General features: G+C 35.7%; 1 protein-coding gene across 11 annotated transcripts in view; it reads right to left on the bottom strand.

The window, feature by feature from the left end:
* The window catches only part of SCAF8 (SR-related CTD associated factor 8), a 227,983-nt gene that overhangs the window by 141,968 nt on the left and 70,110 nt on the right, over positions 1 to 15,905 (bottom strand). For all 11 annotated transcript variants that reach the window (XR_007724857.1, XR_007724859.1, XR_007724858.1 and 8 more), the window contains 6 exons: positions 14,075 to 14,192; positions 11,336 to 11,467; positions 10,745 to 10,857; positions 9,331 to 9,524; positions 3,709 to 3,809; positions 910 to 1,023 (listed from right to left, as the gene is read on the bottom strand). Coding sequence is in view for 6 of the 11 variants with exons in the window: in XM_050786783.1 (XP_050642740.1) it covers positions 910 to 1,023; positions 3,709 to 3,809; positions 9,331 to 9,524; positions 10,745 to 10,857; positions 11,336 to 11,467; positions 14,075 to 14,192 (772 nt within the window). In the remaining 5 variants the exon portion in view is untranslated. The remainder of the gene's footprint in view (positions 1 to 909; positions 1,024 to 3,708; positions 3,810 to 9,330; positions 9,525 to 10,744; positions 10,858 to 11,335; positions 11,468 to 14,074; positions 14,193 to 15,905) is intronic.

Genomic DNA, 15,905 nt, shown 5'->3' on the forward strand with positions numbered 1-15,905 from the left:
GGGCTCAAAAGATCCTCCCACCTCAGCCTCCCAAGCAGCTGGGACCATAGATGCATACCATCACACTCAGCTAATTTTTACGTTGTTTTGTAGAGATGAGGTCTCATGTTGCCCAGGCTGTTCTTAGACTCCTGGGCTCAAGTGATCCTCCCACCTCAGCCTCCCAAAGTGCTGGGACTGCAGGTGTGAGCTGCCACACCTGGCCCGTTATTTTAGAAAAAATCTTTTATTCCAGAGGAGACTAGGGACACTTTAGTTTACACAAGAAACTTAGCCATGAATGAAAACAGATGAGCATATATTGACTTTAATGAAAGTAGTTATTCTAAAGTTTTTAATTCAGTTGCAGAAACTGATGAGATAAACTTCAAATAACAGAAAGCAAATTTTGAGTTAATCATAGAAAGTAATGGAAAGATACTCAAAACATTCTCAGTATAAAGACTAGGAAGAAAATAAAAATATTCTGATAATCTCTTCAGAAGGGCCTGGTTTATATTTTCAAAAACATGTCAAGAAAAGAAACCAATAATATAATTAGAAGGTATAGTTAAGGAATATTGGGAGGAAAAGTGAATGAAAGACAATACTATAAAATGAACACATTCGGCTCATAGAATGGTGCCCCAGTTGACTCAGAAAGCTGTGCAAGTGTAATTTCAAGGAAGTAATTGAAGTTCTCGTTATTGGAATTATTCTTACCTACATCTAATTCTGTAACTCAATGAACTGAAACAATAAGTTTCTGATGAGGTTTGTCCATAACATTTAAAAAGAATTTAATACAGAGACATTCTAATAATCCAATAAAAGAGCTTGTGACCCTTTTGTGAAAAACTCAGACTTTAACATAACAGACATTAAAAATACTGCTCCCCCAACCCCAAGTTCCACTCCACCAAATCTCACCTTAATGACCTTGGACCCAATTTTATACGATCCAGAACTGAGTTTCTGAAGAGCTCGAAATGCATCTTGTCGATGAACCATGCAGACATAAGCACAGCCCCTGGGAGGAATCATCTAATAAAAAAAAATTTTTTTAAGAAATGGTGTAAGAAGACAAATTCATTCCGGTATTTTATGGTTTAAATGACACAAAACATTGACTACTTACTAATACTTCAATTTTGATAGATTACTGACTTATTTTCCCCTTTCTTCCTCCAGCTGTTTATTAGTAGGTACAATTCATGTACAATTAATAACTCAACTTTTAAAATCCCAAAATTCAAAACTCAATTAGGTATCATAAGCCATGATACATGAAATCTTAAATATCATATGGCAATATTTTTTGAATACAGAAAAAGAACTATTAAAAACAAAACAAAACAAAATGTATAACTTCATATATATAATACCACCAGATAAAAAGAAAGTAGTAGTATATGGTCAAAATATTTGAAGGCAACAATTTATTCCCAATATTACTTCAATTTTTCCAAATGTTATACTGAGTAATGCAAAGAGGATTTTTCTTTTGGGGAATTATCTTATCCTTAATATAAAATCCATAATCTGAAAGAATTGATAAAAATTTTCAGTCTTATAAAACTTTATTTTGTTCAAGTGCTTCTGGCAAAGGTTTTGACAAGAAGAAAATAGCCTCAGTATTAAGATTTGAGACTGATTTATAAAGCATTTAACTATTCTACAACTACCAGACCATAAAATTATCCTTAATATATTAACTCAGAAAACTATGCACAGCATTTCTTTCTGAGAAACTCAAAAGGCATTCTATCATTTTATTTTCACTCAATACCTAAAATAAGCCGTTATCTGTTATTAAAGCTTACACAGAAACCTTTTCCTCGGCCTTGCTAACACTTCAAGCTACTGTCCCTTTAATATTAATATCAAACTTCTTAAAAGAGAAGTCTATCTAAACCTTGACATTCTTCTTTATCTATTGCAATCTAACTCTAATTCCTCACCAACCCACTGGAAAATACTCCACTCTCTTCAAGCTCACCAGTGACCTACTAAATGCCAAACTGAATGGACTTTTTTGTCTTTGACATCCCCAAAATTAAATGAGTGGATTATGAATCTTCATTTCACAAAATAACTTAGTGCTTATTATTTATAAGTACTATGCTCTCAAAAAGTAATACAATAGAGGAGAGGGATAAGGCAAACAGATGCTCAAGCGACCACGATACAATAAAGACTACAAACATGATCAACAAACAGGAAAATACAAAATGTTACTTGGACACAAGGTGTGTTCAGAGCAATGATTCCTGCTGTGTGTCAGAATCACCTATGTATGCAGCTGTGCACTTTGCTAAAAAGTTGAAGACATTGAGCATGGGCATCCCTAATTTTTCAAATGTCAAGACATATTACTGATATGCAGCTAGAACTGAGAATCAGTAGTTTAAGGGTAGGGGTAAACCAGAAAGAAACTTCAGAGAAAGTCTATGATTACAGACTCTGAAAGATAGTGATGTTTTTACAGGTAAAATCTAAAAAGACAAAAGAATAAGAGAAGTCGACAGCACTCTTGTGGTATATAGACAGAAATCTGAAGTACCCAAGTTGAAATCCTTAACCAATCACCTTTTTATCACCTGTGTAACTTAAGCAAATCACGTAGTTTCTTCATTAGAAAATAATCATATTTGAATTACTTAACCAGCTTCTTAACGAGGCTCCAAAGAGATCATACACAGTCAAAAGAAAGATGCAAAATGGTTCAACTCAACTCAAATAAAGAATTCTGTTACTATTACAGAAAAGTCAAGTTTGGCCATTTAAGGAAGACTGGGAAATAAGACTAGAAAGGAAAACTGGGCAATTTTCTGATAAATAATGATAAAAAGATCCCACAGACATAAAACTGTAACCACAGGGAATGAAATCAGAAGCCTGATGAATTCGGTCTCCTCATACTTCCTGCTTACCAGTATGGATAGATGAATGGATGGATAAATGTCTCCCCAAACAAATGACTACAAAACATTTCATCACACAGCAGGAGGAAGGAAGACAGAGAGCACATAATTTTTAAATAAAAGAACAATTAAAATAGCAAACCAAGATGTCTGACCTTCAGGGAAAAGCATCAGGCCTCATGAAGAATAAAACAGACTCAAAGGAGGAGACTGAGTGGTGCAAAACTAGTGCAAGAATCCAGAGTGAAAGAGTTATGCTCAACTTACTAGCAATTCGCTGGCCATACTAATTTTCTTACCTGACATTTGCTCTGTTTGATAAAAAAGAGAGTAAAAGAGCACAAGACAGTGAGAAGAAAAACGCAAAAGAAACTGGGATCCCAAGCCCAGCTGTGTCTCCACGACTGCTTATGTAATCATGTGCAAGTGACAACAATTCTGTGGAACTCTCCATTTCCTTAGACTCATTTTTTAAAAAAAGGAATTAAACTAGACCACACATAGGGTTCCTGCTAACTCAAACATTTGATGATGTTAGGAACCAAGCATGCTACACTGTTATAAAACTCAAGAATATTTTGTTAGAATTCCACTAAAAAATAAAAATAATTAAGGAGAGAAACAGCACCAAAATAAACACAGACATTATCAAAGTAACCAGACATTATCAAAGTAAAGCAATCCTTTTAAATATGTGTATTATTTAAGGCAGACATTACTGGGCTAATTACGAACAGAAGTGACTCTTTGTATTAATAAAAACCTCCTTTTTTTAAACCTTAAATTATTAAGAACTAATACTTGCATTAATGGATTCAATTTGTCCAAACTCTTCAAACAGGTTGGTTAAGTCTTGCTGTGTTGCCTTCTTGTCCACTTGCCCAACCCAGAGAGTAGTACTACATACTGTCAAGACATAAGAGACAAATGACCTAAATCATATAGACACAGTTACTTCTTTCAAAAGTAGCTGAGGAAAAAGCAGTAATAAACATAATAATTAAATTTAAGAGAATATATTTTTAAATAATTGTCAATGAACACTTGCATCTGTTATGTTTAAAATCAACTAAAATCACAAGTATTAATTCACATCTCTGCCAACTCAACCACTTGCATGTCACCTGTTTTCAAGCTTGCCTGCACACTTGAATCATCTGTGGATGCCAGGGTCCCACTCTAAAAGGATGAGTGTCATGCAGTATCAAAGACGGGGAACTGAGAGTTGTAAAATTCCCTAGGTGATTCTAATGTGTAACAAAGTTTCAAAACTACTTCTCACCGTAATCCCATTTGTGAACCTTTCCTTTTCTTTTTTTGAGATGGAGTCTCAGAGTCTCACTCTGTCACCCAGGCTGGAGTGCAGTGGTTCGATCTTGGCTCACTGCCAGCTCTGGCTCCCATGTTCACACTATTCTCCTGCCTTGGCCTCCCGAGTAGCTGGGACTATAGGCGCCTGCCACCACGCCCGGCTGATTTTTTGTATTTTTAGTAAAGACAGGGTTTCACCATGTTAGCCAGGATGGTCTCGATCTCCTGACCTCATGATCCGCCGGCCTTGGCCTCCCAAAGTGCTGGGATTACAGGCGTGAGCCACTGCGCCCGCCTGTGAACCTTTTAAGTGTCTTTCTGTGCTGGAAGGACTAAGTGAATGTGTCTCTCTTATCAAGAGATAAATCTGAAAACAGCATCTTATCCTTAAGGAAACAATCCTTTGTGTAAAGATACAAAGGAAAAATGGCCAAATCAGAACCATCCCTTAACCCCTTGAAAGACTTAAAGATACTTAACTGTTGAAAGCCACATCCCCTTAACAAATATTAAACATGAGACATCTTGCCTACTTTCAGCTGTACTGTTCATGCCTCCATGAACGCCTCCTTTTACAGAAGACATTTATTTAAAAAATATTTATAGCTGATACCTTTGCAGAATTTTCATACATTGTATTTGGATTTATGTCAATGTCCACATTTCTGGCTACCTTTTATCTATAATAAGACAGGTTTAAGGCAGGTTTTACCCTATGGCTAATTTAGTCCCTTAGCAAGATCACTACACTCAGTGCCCTACACTTTTCAACCAGGTCTCTCCACTGTGGCTAGTCAGAACTCTAACATCTTCTAGACCTCTGTAAGCTTTAGGAATCACTTAGTGAACACAGGGTCCCTGGTCATTGTTCTTTCCCTGCAAGCTGTTTACCTCCTGTAAGTCTTATCCTATGTATATTCAATTTAATCTTCCACTAAAGTCTCAAGGAGCTCTGCATCAAGTTTTTAGTTTTTTTTTTTTTTTTTTCCTGAGACAGGGTCTCACTCTGTTGCCCAGACTGGAGTGCAGTGATGTGATCTCGGCTCTCTGCAACCTCCACCTCCCGGGCTCAAGTGATCCTCCATCCTCAGCCTCCCGAGTAACTGGGACTACAGGTATGCGTCATCATACTCAGCTAATTTTTGTTGTATCTTTAGCAGAGATACAATTTCACCATGTTGACCAGGCTGGTCTCAAACTCTTGGTCTCAAGTGATTTCAAAGTGCTGGAATTAGAGGCAAGCCACCATGTCTAGCTTTGTAACAGTTTTTTATTGCTGCTATAACAAAATAACATGAACTTAGAATAAAACAAATATATTATCTTATAGTTCTGAATATCTACAATGGGCTGCATTCCCTCTGCGGGGCTCTAGGGGAGAATCTGTTTCCTTACCTTTGCTACGTTCTACAAGTTGCCTGCCTTCCTTGGCTCATGGTCCCATCCTCTGTCTTCAAAACCACCTCCACAACATTTCCCAAATTCTCTCTCCTTTCATTATCACATCACCTTTTCTCTTCAACGTACTTGGCTTCCCCCTTATATACCTGTGTAATTAAACTGGGTCTTCTGGATAATCCAGGTTCATCTCCCCACCTCATGATACCTAATTTAAAAGGGTCTGAAAAGTCCCTTTTACCATACAATGCAACATATTTAAAAGTCCCAATGATTTAAATGTAGATACCTTTTAGGGGGCCATTATTCAATCTACCACAAACCCTTAACAGAAGTCTGGAGCTCTATCATGGAATAAATTCCCCCGCCCCTTTATTTTTGGAGACAAGGTCTTGCTGTGTCACCCAGGCTGAGGTTGGAGTGCAATGTCCCAATTATAGCTCACTGCAGCCTCCAACTCCTGGCTTTACGGCATCCTCCCTGTCTCAGCCTCCACAGAAGCTGAAACTATAGGCACACATCACCATGCTTGGCTAAGTTTTTATTTTTAGTACAGACATGGTCTTGCTATTTCCCAGGCTGGTCTCAAATTCCTGGCCTCAAGCAATCCTCCTGCCTTGGCCTTCCAAAGTGCTGTGATTGTAGGTTTGAGCCACTGTACTCAGCCTTAAGGATTCTTTTAGCTTTTTTGTTTGTTTTGTTTTGTTTTGAGACAGGGTCTTGCTCTGTTCCTCAGGCTGGAGTGCAGTGACACAATCATATCCCACTGTAGCTTCTCGACCTCCTAGGCACAAGTGATCCTCCCACCTCTTGCTTGAGTAGCTGGGACTACAGGTGTGAACCACCTTGCCCAACTAATTTTTTTTTTTTTTTTTTGGGTAGAGATGGGATCTCACTCTGTTGCTCAGGCTGGTCTTAATCTCCTGGCCTCAAGCAATCTGCTGGCCTGTGCCTCCCAAAGTAGCTTGGATTATAGGTGTGAGCTGCTGCACCTGGCATTCCCTTTTTTCTCTTTATTACTGTTTCTGCATATTCCAGCTGCCTTAATCTCCCTGAACTCTGTTCCATATTTCCTATCTCTTTCAATATTATCTCTCTACACATTTTTCCCATAGGGAACTCCATATTTTTCCCCAGAAAGCACTAATGATTCTTGCTATCCCATGCAGAAGGGACACTTGATTCCTGGAATGTTGTTATTCATTGGTGCTTTATATCCCCTAGACTATTCAAGAAAAAAAACCATGCATTCTAAAATCCATGCTAAGGATCAAAAAATAGTATAAAACACTACCATATCTTTAAAATGTGTTAAGAAAGAATACAAACCACAGCAAACTGATACTGCTTTTGAATAAGGAGAGTTATGAGTTAAACAATCAGATTATTTTTCACTGTTCAGGCATACCTTGGAGCTACTGCAACTTTGGTTCTGGACCACCACAATAAAAGCAGATATCGCAATAAGGTGAGTCACATAAATTGTTCTTCCCAGTACATATAAAAGTTATGTTTATACTACACTATAACCTATTAAGTGTTCAATAGCATTTTATCTTAAAAAAACAATGTATATACCCTAATTTTAAAATACTTTATCACTTCAAACAAACAAACAAAAAAAACTAATGCTGACATAGAGACAAAGTGGGCACCTGCTATTGGAAAAATAGTGCCAGTAGATGTACTCAACACAGGGTGGTCACAATCCTTCAATCTATTTAAAAAAAAAAAAAAAAAAAAGCAGTCTCTTCGAAGCACAATGGAGTGAACTGCAATAAAACGAGGCATGCCTGAATTTGGTTATGCGCTTTTTATTCATGTGCTTTTTATTTTCTTTCTTGCTGTTTGTTGTACCCATGAAAATAAAGCAGAAATAAAGAATAAATTCCACAGTTAAAAACTATGTAAACAGCATACGTATGTTTATTGAAGCACTATTCACAACAGCAAAGACTTGAACTAACCCAAATGTCCACCAATGATAGACTGGATTAAGAAAATGTGGCACATATACACTATGGAATACTATGCAGCCATAAAAAAGGATGAGTTCATGTCCTTCGCAGCGACATGGATGAAGCTGGAAACCATCATTCTTAGCAAACTATCAAAAGGACAGAAAACCAAACACTGCATGTTCTCACTCATAGGTGGGAACTGAACAATGAGAACACTTGGACACAGGGTGGGGAACATCACACACTGGGGTCTGTTGGGGGGTGGGGGCTAGGGGAGGGATAGCATTAGGAGAAATGCCTAATGTAGATGACAGGTTGATGGGTGCAGCAAACCAACATGGTACATGTATACCTATGTAACAAACCTGCATGTTGTACACAAGTACCCTAGAACTTAAAGTATAATTTATAAAAAAAGAAAAAACTTAGATAACGGGTTGATGGGTGCAGCAAACCACCATGGCACCTGTGTACCTATGTAACAAACCTGCACGTTCAGCACATGTATCCCAGAACTTAAAGGAAAATAAAATAGAAAGTTAAATAAATGGTTTAAAAAAAAAAACAAAACTATGTAATAAACAGTGACATCAAGAACATGACAAATTAAGTGAGAAACTAAATGAGAGAGACTCCACATAAAATCCTTACGCTAATATTGGCAAATAAATAGATGATTCTGAACGTCTTAATGGTAATCATACGAGAAAGCACAGTAGAGATTTTTATGGTCAGACCTTTGATATTATTTCTTTTATCAGCCAGCACTAAAATGTTTGGATATATACCCTCACCCTAAGGGATAAACAAACTTCTAGAGCAAGAATAATCATTATCAGGTTGACACTAGCTCTCACAACCAGATAAAATTCAGGCAAGATAGCCAAGGCCTATAAAACTGCCAAAACTTAGTAAGAAGATAGCTATTGCCTTTTATTACAGGTCTGGGTTTCCAAGATGCTCTAGTAGCATAAATTATACCAATTATTTTTCTAACTCCCTATCAGAGGGAATTTACATGGAAGTCTTCAGAAATTAGATAACACAAACGATGTTTAGCTCTTCGGAAAGAATGACAATTTGCTTGATTTTATGTACTACTTTGCCTGTATGTAAACTCTTAGTTCATCTTAAAAGTCATAACCCACCAAGAACACCCTAGGCAGAATTTGGCACTAATTAAAACTTATTTTGCTGTGCTTAACATTCCTACCAAGTGAAACCTCCCCATGCCTAATCCAAAACCAAACCCCACCACTACCAAATCTGTTCTAACCATACGTAAATGACTAACACGTAACCGTGCCAAGTTTGTACAGTAGGAATTATCCTGTACTGCTAACCTATAATGTTATAATTACTTTAAAAATTAGATATAGCTAAGTATATGCTTCCTTTAATAATTACTCCTACAGACCTGGTGGCCATAATTGGTTAGAATACTATAGACAGAAGCCACTGTGTCCATGCTACAGATACCAGCCTAGTCTGCTTTTTGTATCATTAGTTATGTATTTTCTAACTTGCATTTGAAAAACAATCAACCCTCAATGACCTTGGTATTTGAATGCAATCTGTTCTTCCTTTTTCTTCTCTTCTCTACCATGTTACAAAAGCCAGAGACAAAATTACTCATTTACCAAACCACTTTTAAACTTCTTAATCTGAAAATAAAATTTGGCTGAGAGACTTTGTAGCAGATAACTATTTTTAAAGTATTAATTGAAACCAAAGCGTTGTAGACATATGTTACTTACCACTCAGTGTTTTAGATCTAATTGGAGGTAATCCCTTTTTCTGTCTTTCTTTTTCCCTTTCTCTGGCTCTCCTTTCACTTGAATACGACCGTGATGATTTCCTCTTTCTTTCTCTTGAGCGGGAGCGTGATCGCTTTCTGTGTTTACGCTTTCTAGAGCCAGACCGTGACCTAGACCTTCGTTTTCTTGGTGATCTACAAAAAATTTTTATTTTACTTCTAATGACAATGTTTTCTTTCTATCAAATCTCTCACTTCTAAGTGAGGGAAAAAAACCCAACAAACAACAACAAAAAAGTTGTCTTATATTTAGTGACAATATCTTAAAATATTCTGAAGTACAATCAAGTCTCAAAAATGCATTTTACTTAAATCCGTGTACTGCTTAGATCCATATTAGTTGGCAGTGATTCTGACTATGGGTGACTATTCACAATGAAGAAGAAAAAAGATTTTAGAAAGGGCCTTACTTTCTCTTAGTGTACTGCAACTCAATTTTTCAAACAGAACACAAATGAAAGACCAAAGAAAACTGAAAGACCATTTAAGTGACAGAGCATTAGGCCACTACATAATTCTGCTTAGTAGTTTCCAACCTATAAAATTTTATGGTGCTTGTAGAAGGTGACACTGAAACACTTTCTTTTTTGCCTGTCAACCACATGCCATTGAGCTCTCTTCAAAATGCTTAGTAAGATGCTGCTAATGACAAAGATATCTTCATCATTAAGATTGTTACTGCTTCAGGAAAATAATTTAGTGATACGAGGTGGGTCTAGAGAAAGTTGAACTGACAGGCTCTCATTTGCAGTAGATAAATATAAAGAACTTTGTGACAAGAACAAGAAATGAGTGAAAAACTCATCAAACGTACTGCCCCTCTCCCAGCATTTACTGTTCAGATTTTCAGGGGCATTCAGATGCAAAAAAATAGGATACAAAAACGTTAAAGACTGATGCCTTTAAGTTAAACTCATGAAGAAAACTATGTTTTATAATGGTTTGGTATTATAATGTTTATAAAAATAAATTTTGTAGTTTTATTTTTATAACCATTTTGGGTATCATTGTGAGATGAAATGGAATCCAGGAAATATGGCCTGATTTAACTGTTGTTCAGGGGCAACAATATTCTCAGTTGGGTGTCATCATAATATTAACTAAAATAAAATATAGCTCAAAATCCCAGTCTCATGATATGGCTGCCAATCTTATGTAAATTACTGAAATAAATGGCCAGATATACCAATTAAAACAGAACAAAGATTATCTTGTCTTTGGAATAACTTTTTTTCTGAGAGACTGTGAAAAAATACGTCATCCCAAGGAAAACATTTCCTTTCATCCTGATGCAAAGAAATAAAACCAACATTTTAAAGTTCATACAGAGCTATTATTAAATATCATTGTAGAACCTTGAACGAGATCGTGAATGTGTTCTTGATCTTGAGCGAACTGCTACTTTCTTAGCTTCTTGTTCAAAGACCTCCTCTTCCACTCCATCTTGCCCTTCATCTATATCCATATCCTTGAAAGTCAAAAGAACAGCAAACAAACAGAAAGGCTGGTTGAGACAGAGTTATACACTGACAATTCTGTTTTTAAAAATATTCACAATAGAAGCATTAATGCCTAATACAGGGGTGTCCAATCTTTTGGTTTCCCTGGGCCCCATTAGAAGAAGAAATGTCTCTGGCCACATGTAAAATATACTAACACTAATGACAGCTCACGAGCTTTAAAAAACAAACAAACAAACAAAATCTCGCATGTTTTAAGAAAGTTTAATTTGTGTTTGGCTGCATTCGAAGCAGTTCTGGGCCACGTGCTTGGCCTAGTGGCCACGCTTAGGCCTTAGACAAGCTTGGACTAATAAGTGAAACAATTACAAAGTGGAGCTTAAGCATGGGAAAAATATATTCAGGGCACTGCTAGTATAAAATATTTTATATGATTTCTTTAGCTACTTTTAGAAATTTATGACCCAGAAAAGCATTTACTTTTACCTGCTGCTGAATATCTATGGAATCATCCAAATTGACTTCAGGTTCAAGAAAATGCTGCTGACTACTCCCTTGTGATGGTGACGCTGAATGCTCTGACCCAAATGTTCCTTCCTGACTATCCTGAGGAGTGGCCTATTGAGAACATACACAAACACACAAAGATTGGGAGATACTTTTTGTTATGAAAGAAAATGTAAACACAGCAAATATCACAATTACATGTTTAAAAAGACGCGCCATACATACAAGAAATTCCATGTTAAATCATTTATAAAGTAATCAATCCAAAATTAAACAGTTGTATAAACTCAAGTTTATGTAAAAGCAGGGAAGAGCTCCATAAAAGGAAGGGACTAAAATATTAAAATGGTAAAATCAAATAAATTTTTAATTGTGAAAATATAAACTACAGAGGACTAATAAAGAAATTATAGCATGAAAAATATATAATGGCAGTCAGTTAAATGAATCTAGATTTTCACTGATAATTGGCATTAATAAAAAATGCTATAAAGAAAAAACAGGCTGGGCACGGTGGCTCACACCAGTAATCCCAGTACTTTGGGAGGCTGAGGTGGGTGGATCACGAGGTCAGGAGTTCAAGACCAGCCTAGCCAAGATGGTGAAACCCGTCTCCACTAAAAGTACAGAAAAATTAGCAGGGCATGGTGGTGGGTGCCTGTAATGCCAGCTACTCGGAAGGCTGAGGCAGAGAACTGCTTGAACCTGGGAGGCGGAGGTAGCAGTGAGCCGAGATCTGCATTCTAAATCTGTCATAGGTTTTATACTATCTACCTTAAGAAAACAGTTATAGTTTTCTTGTTACCACTCTCTTTTCTTCATTAGATTCATTTTTGAACAATGAGGTTTTTCAGAACTTCTATTCCTTTCAAAGGCATCTTATTACTGCAAGCTGTGAAATTTTGGAACAACATATAAAGTAATTAAGCCCAGAGTTCTCTTTCGGTAGGTGAGATTCTTAAGACAGACTTGCTCTCTCTCAAGTTTATTTTTACCTCAATAACACGGTGTTAATTACAAGCTAATCAAGATACTTGATTCTACTAACAGAGATACCATTAAAAAAAAAAAAAAAAGTACTACCATGATTTCAGTGCTTCTGCTAAACCTTCTAAAATAAAACTATGACTAAAGCAATTCAAAAACTGTTACATTTATAGCTCAACAAATCTGTTGTTTGGATAAATTCTTCCATCACGACTATCCCCTGCCTCTCTTAACAGTTCTGTGATTTTTGTATTATTATATCACTGATGACCTGTTTGTTTTGAGTTACAACTTTGCTTTTTCTTTAAACAACAGCTAAATGTTCTTAATTGTGTTCTATCTTCAACTTCTGGGTTCTCAGGCAGATATATTTGCTTGACATAAAATACTGCCCCTACTCTGGCCACTTATACCAGAATTGTTTCCTCAAAAAAAGGTATGAAATTCCATTCTCATAATTCGAGGCATGAGTCCCAACGCAGCAAATATCATTAACATCCATTTTATATTACTGTTTGCATTAAAAGGTCAAGTTCAGACCCCAATGTCTCAAGTTTGCTATCTTCTCCATCTAAAATAACTGTTCCCTCCTCCATGCTCCCAGAATCCTTCACTTGTCCCCCTATGACAAAAATAAAGAATTCTGCCAGGTGTTCACACAGATGTATGTGCTCCATTAGAGAAGAGGTTACCTGATGCCACAACCTCATTTCTGTTCATCTTTGTATGTAACACTTGCCTAACAAGTGACATACACTTAAAAAAATTTTGTGATATTTTTGTTAAACTCATTAATGCCAAAACTTTTTTAATATTAGGAAGAAGTATGCTGGGGAGGGAGAGGGGGTTTCCTAATACTTTTATTCTGAACAGTTTACATGCGTAACTATTTCTCACGTACAGCAGAAAAAGGATTTGTAATAAATTTAATACTGGCTCTACAACTTAACATATTTTATCAATTCTAAAGTACAACATTTTGTCAATGATTATCAAATTTGTAAGATAAACTTAAAGGATCCTTACAACTCAAAAGGATGTTACATTTAGTTATTGATGTCTTAAAATTCTTAGCTATGCATAAAATAACAGCACGTTTTAAGTCAGATAATATATAACATTAGCTGTAAACTGCTGCATGAGATGTTTAATCTCAACCAGCTTCAACTTCCTCTGGAATACAATCAACTTCCTCTGGAATAAAATGGGAGTCATAATGCCCATCTCCTGAGGGTTAAACGTATCCAAGCCTACCACATACCTAATAAAGCTCCTGCTACATGCTAACAGCAATTACGTTTTAAAAATTAAAAATAATCTACATGGCCATCATCATTGTCACCAAGAACATAACCATCAACTTGCTTGATAGGGAACAGAGAGAAAAACACGTTAAGTTTTAAGTGGTAATTCTGAAACCCCTCCATCCTATTCTCTACTTCCAGTATACTGAAATTAACTTCTACAATGTAGATTCATAAGTTACCAGAACATAATTTGATTATAGAAAAAACCATAAAGGTCCTGAAAAAAATAGATCTTACTAACAATAGTTGAAAAAATATCACCATAACAAACTTTAGAAAGAAATAAAGTAGCTGGTAAAAGCTAAATAGCTGAGAAAATACTCTATTAAGACCAATTAAAAAAAAAAAAGCCAACCAACAAAAATGCCAATTTATAGAATATAAATAGTAATAACTCTAAAGACCACAAGATGGGGTTATAAACCTTTTGAGGCTGTTGCTGCTCCAAGAGCTGCTGTCTGAGATGTTCTAGGTTTTGCTGTTGTAGTTGTTCTGCTATCTGATGAAAAATGGAATTGTTCACAGATTCTGAAACGTGAGAACTAAAAGGAAAAACAGGTAGAAACATATTTTGAAACCCACTCAAGATACTATGAAAATAACAGAGTATTCAAAGAAAACAAAAAAGTCAATTCAATAAAACATATTCTACTGCATTTTTCTTTTGCAATTTTAATACTAAAAGTACAATACTTGAGAACATTAATACATTAAAAGAAAAATACATTCTTCAATTGTATATCAATAGATGGATAATGTGTCAGAGATGCTCTGCTGAAGATCTGATATTACCATCTCATGCTATTAAATACATGTAAATTACTGCTTTTTCATTAGAGCATATTAAGAAAACCTCAATAAAATATTTACATAAAGTTTAAATATTTAAACATTGTTACTTTAACTCCTTCTCTTACTATGAGATAGAAAAATAGTCTATCAATCAGTATGTGTGAAATCTACCATTGTAATTGACCATAAAATTTATAAAATATTCTTCCTTTAGAAAACCATATACATTATTAGGTATGTTAACAGAGGTAGACACTGTTTAAATAAGAAAAAATAATAGTTTAACTATATTCTCGGAAATTCACACCTGGTATACACCTGGGATTCTGGGTGCCACAAGGTAAGACATTAACAATAAAGAGGGCATCCCAAAAGAGCCAAACAGGATGGTGAGAAGTCTTGAAACAGTTGGAAAAAAGTGTACTTCATCTGGAGCAAATAAACCTAAGGGGAAGAATGATACCTATCTTCAAATAATGAAAAGCTACATCTCTAAAGATAGCGGAGTAAATTTGTTTCCTTGCTTCAGAGAGCAAAACGTGGGTCAGTGTGTATTAACAGAAAATAAAGGAAACAGGATTCAGTTCGACAAAAGAATACACAATAACAATTAGTTAACTTCTCATCACAGAAAGCATTAAAATAGTGGATAATAAACTGTACCACCAGGACTGTTAAAGGAGATTCTTACATTGTTTAGGACACTGATCAACATGATTTCAAATGCTGCTTCCAACTTTGCAATTCATAATCTAAGATCTAGTTTTTAAATTTTGTCAAGGGGAATCATTTTACTAAAATGATACATTTGTATTTAACATATTTTAAAATTGTATGTTTTTGTATATTACCCCAATATATACAACTAAGAACTTCTGTTTAAAACAACAGACCCACAGACTTTCACCATTCATCCTTCCTCCATTCTCCCAACTTCTACCACTGCCCCCTCCAACATCTCCCCGCTACTAGTCCATTCACATACCCTCACAGAACTTTGGGCACTGCAGAATTGTTTAGGGAAAAAAAGTAACTGATTTAATAAAAACATACAACACATTTCTTTACCAAAAAAAAAAAAAAATCTTTATAACTCCAATCCTTAATTCTGATTAGGCTGATGTGTTCCCACAATTTCATATGCTTTCTAGAAGTCGCCTTTGGCACTAGAAGCAAGCTTCATTCCTAGTATTCCAACCACTCTTACAATTAAGTTAAATAACTTAAAGCCTAATACAGAAAATACTACAACCAGATTTACCAATGTGTATCAATGTTCTTATAGGGAACTTTGATACAGTCTATTTGCAAAGATCTGAGAAAAGACTCAAAATAATACAAAGAGACAACAAGACATATCTCTACCCCCATTGTATAATGTTAGAGGTTCAACAGCTTGAGATAATAACCCCCAACTTACTAAGTACACTTAGTAATTCAGATGGCAACATCCCACCCAATAT

The sequence above is a fragment of the Macaca thibetana genome, chromosome 4 (assembly GCF_024542745.1).
Source record: "Macaca thibetana thibetana isolate TM-01 chromosome 4, ASM2454274v1, whole genome shotgun sequence".
Taxonomy (NCBI): domain Eukaryota; kingdom Metazoa; phylum Chordata; class Mammalia; order Primates; family Cercopithecidae; genus Macaca; species Macaca thibetana.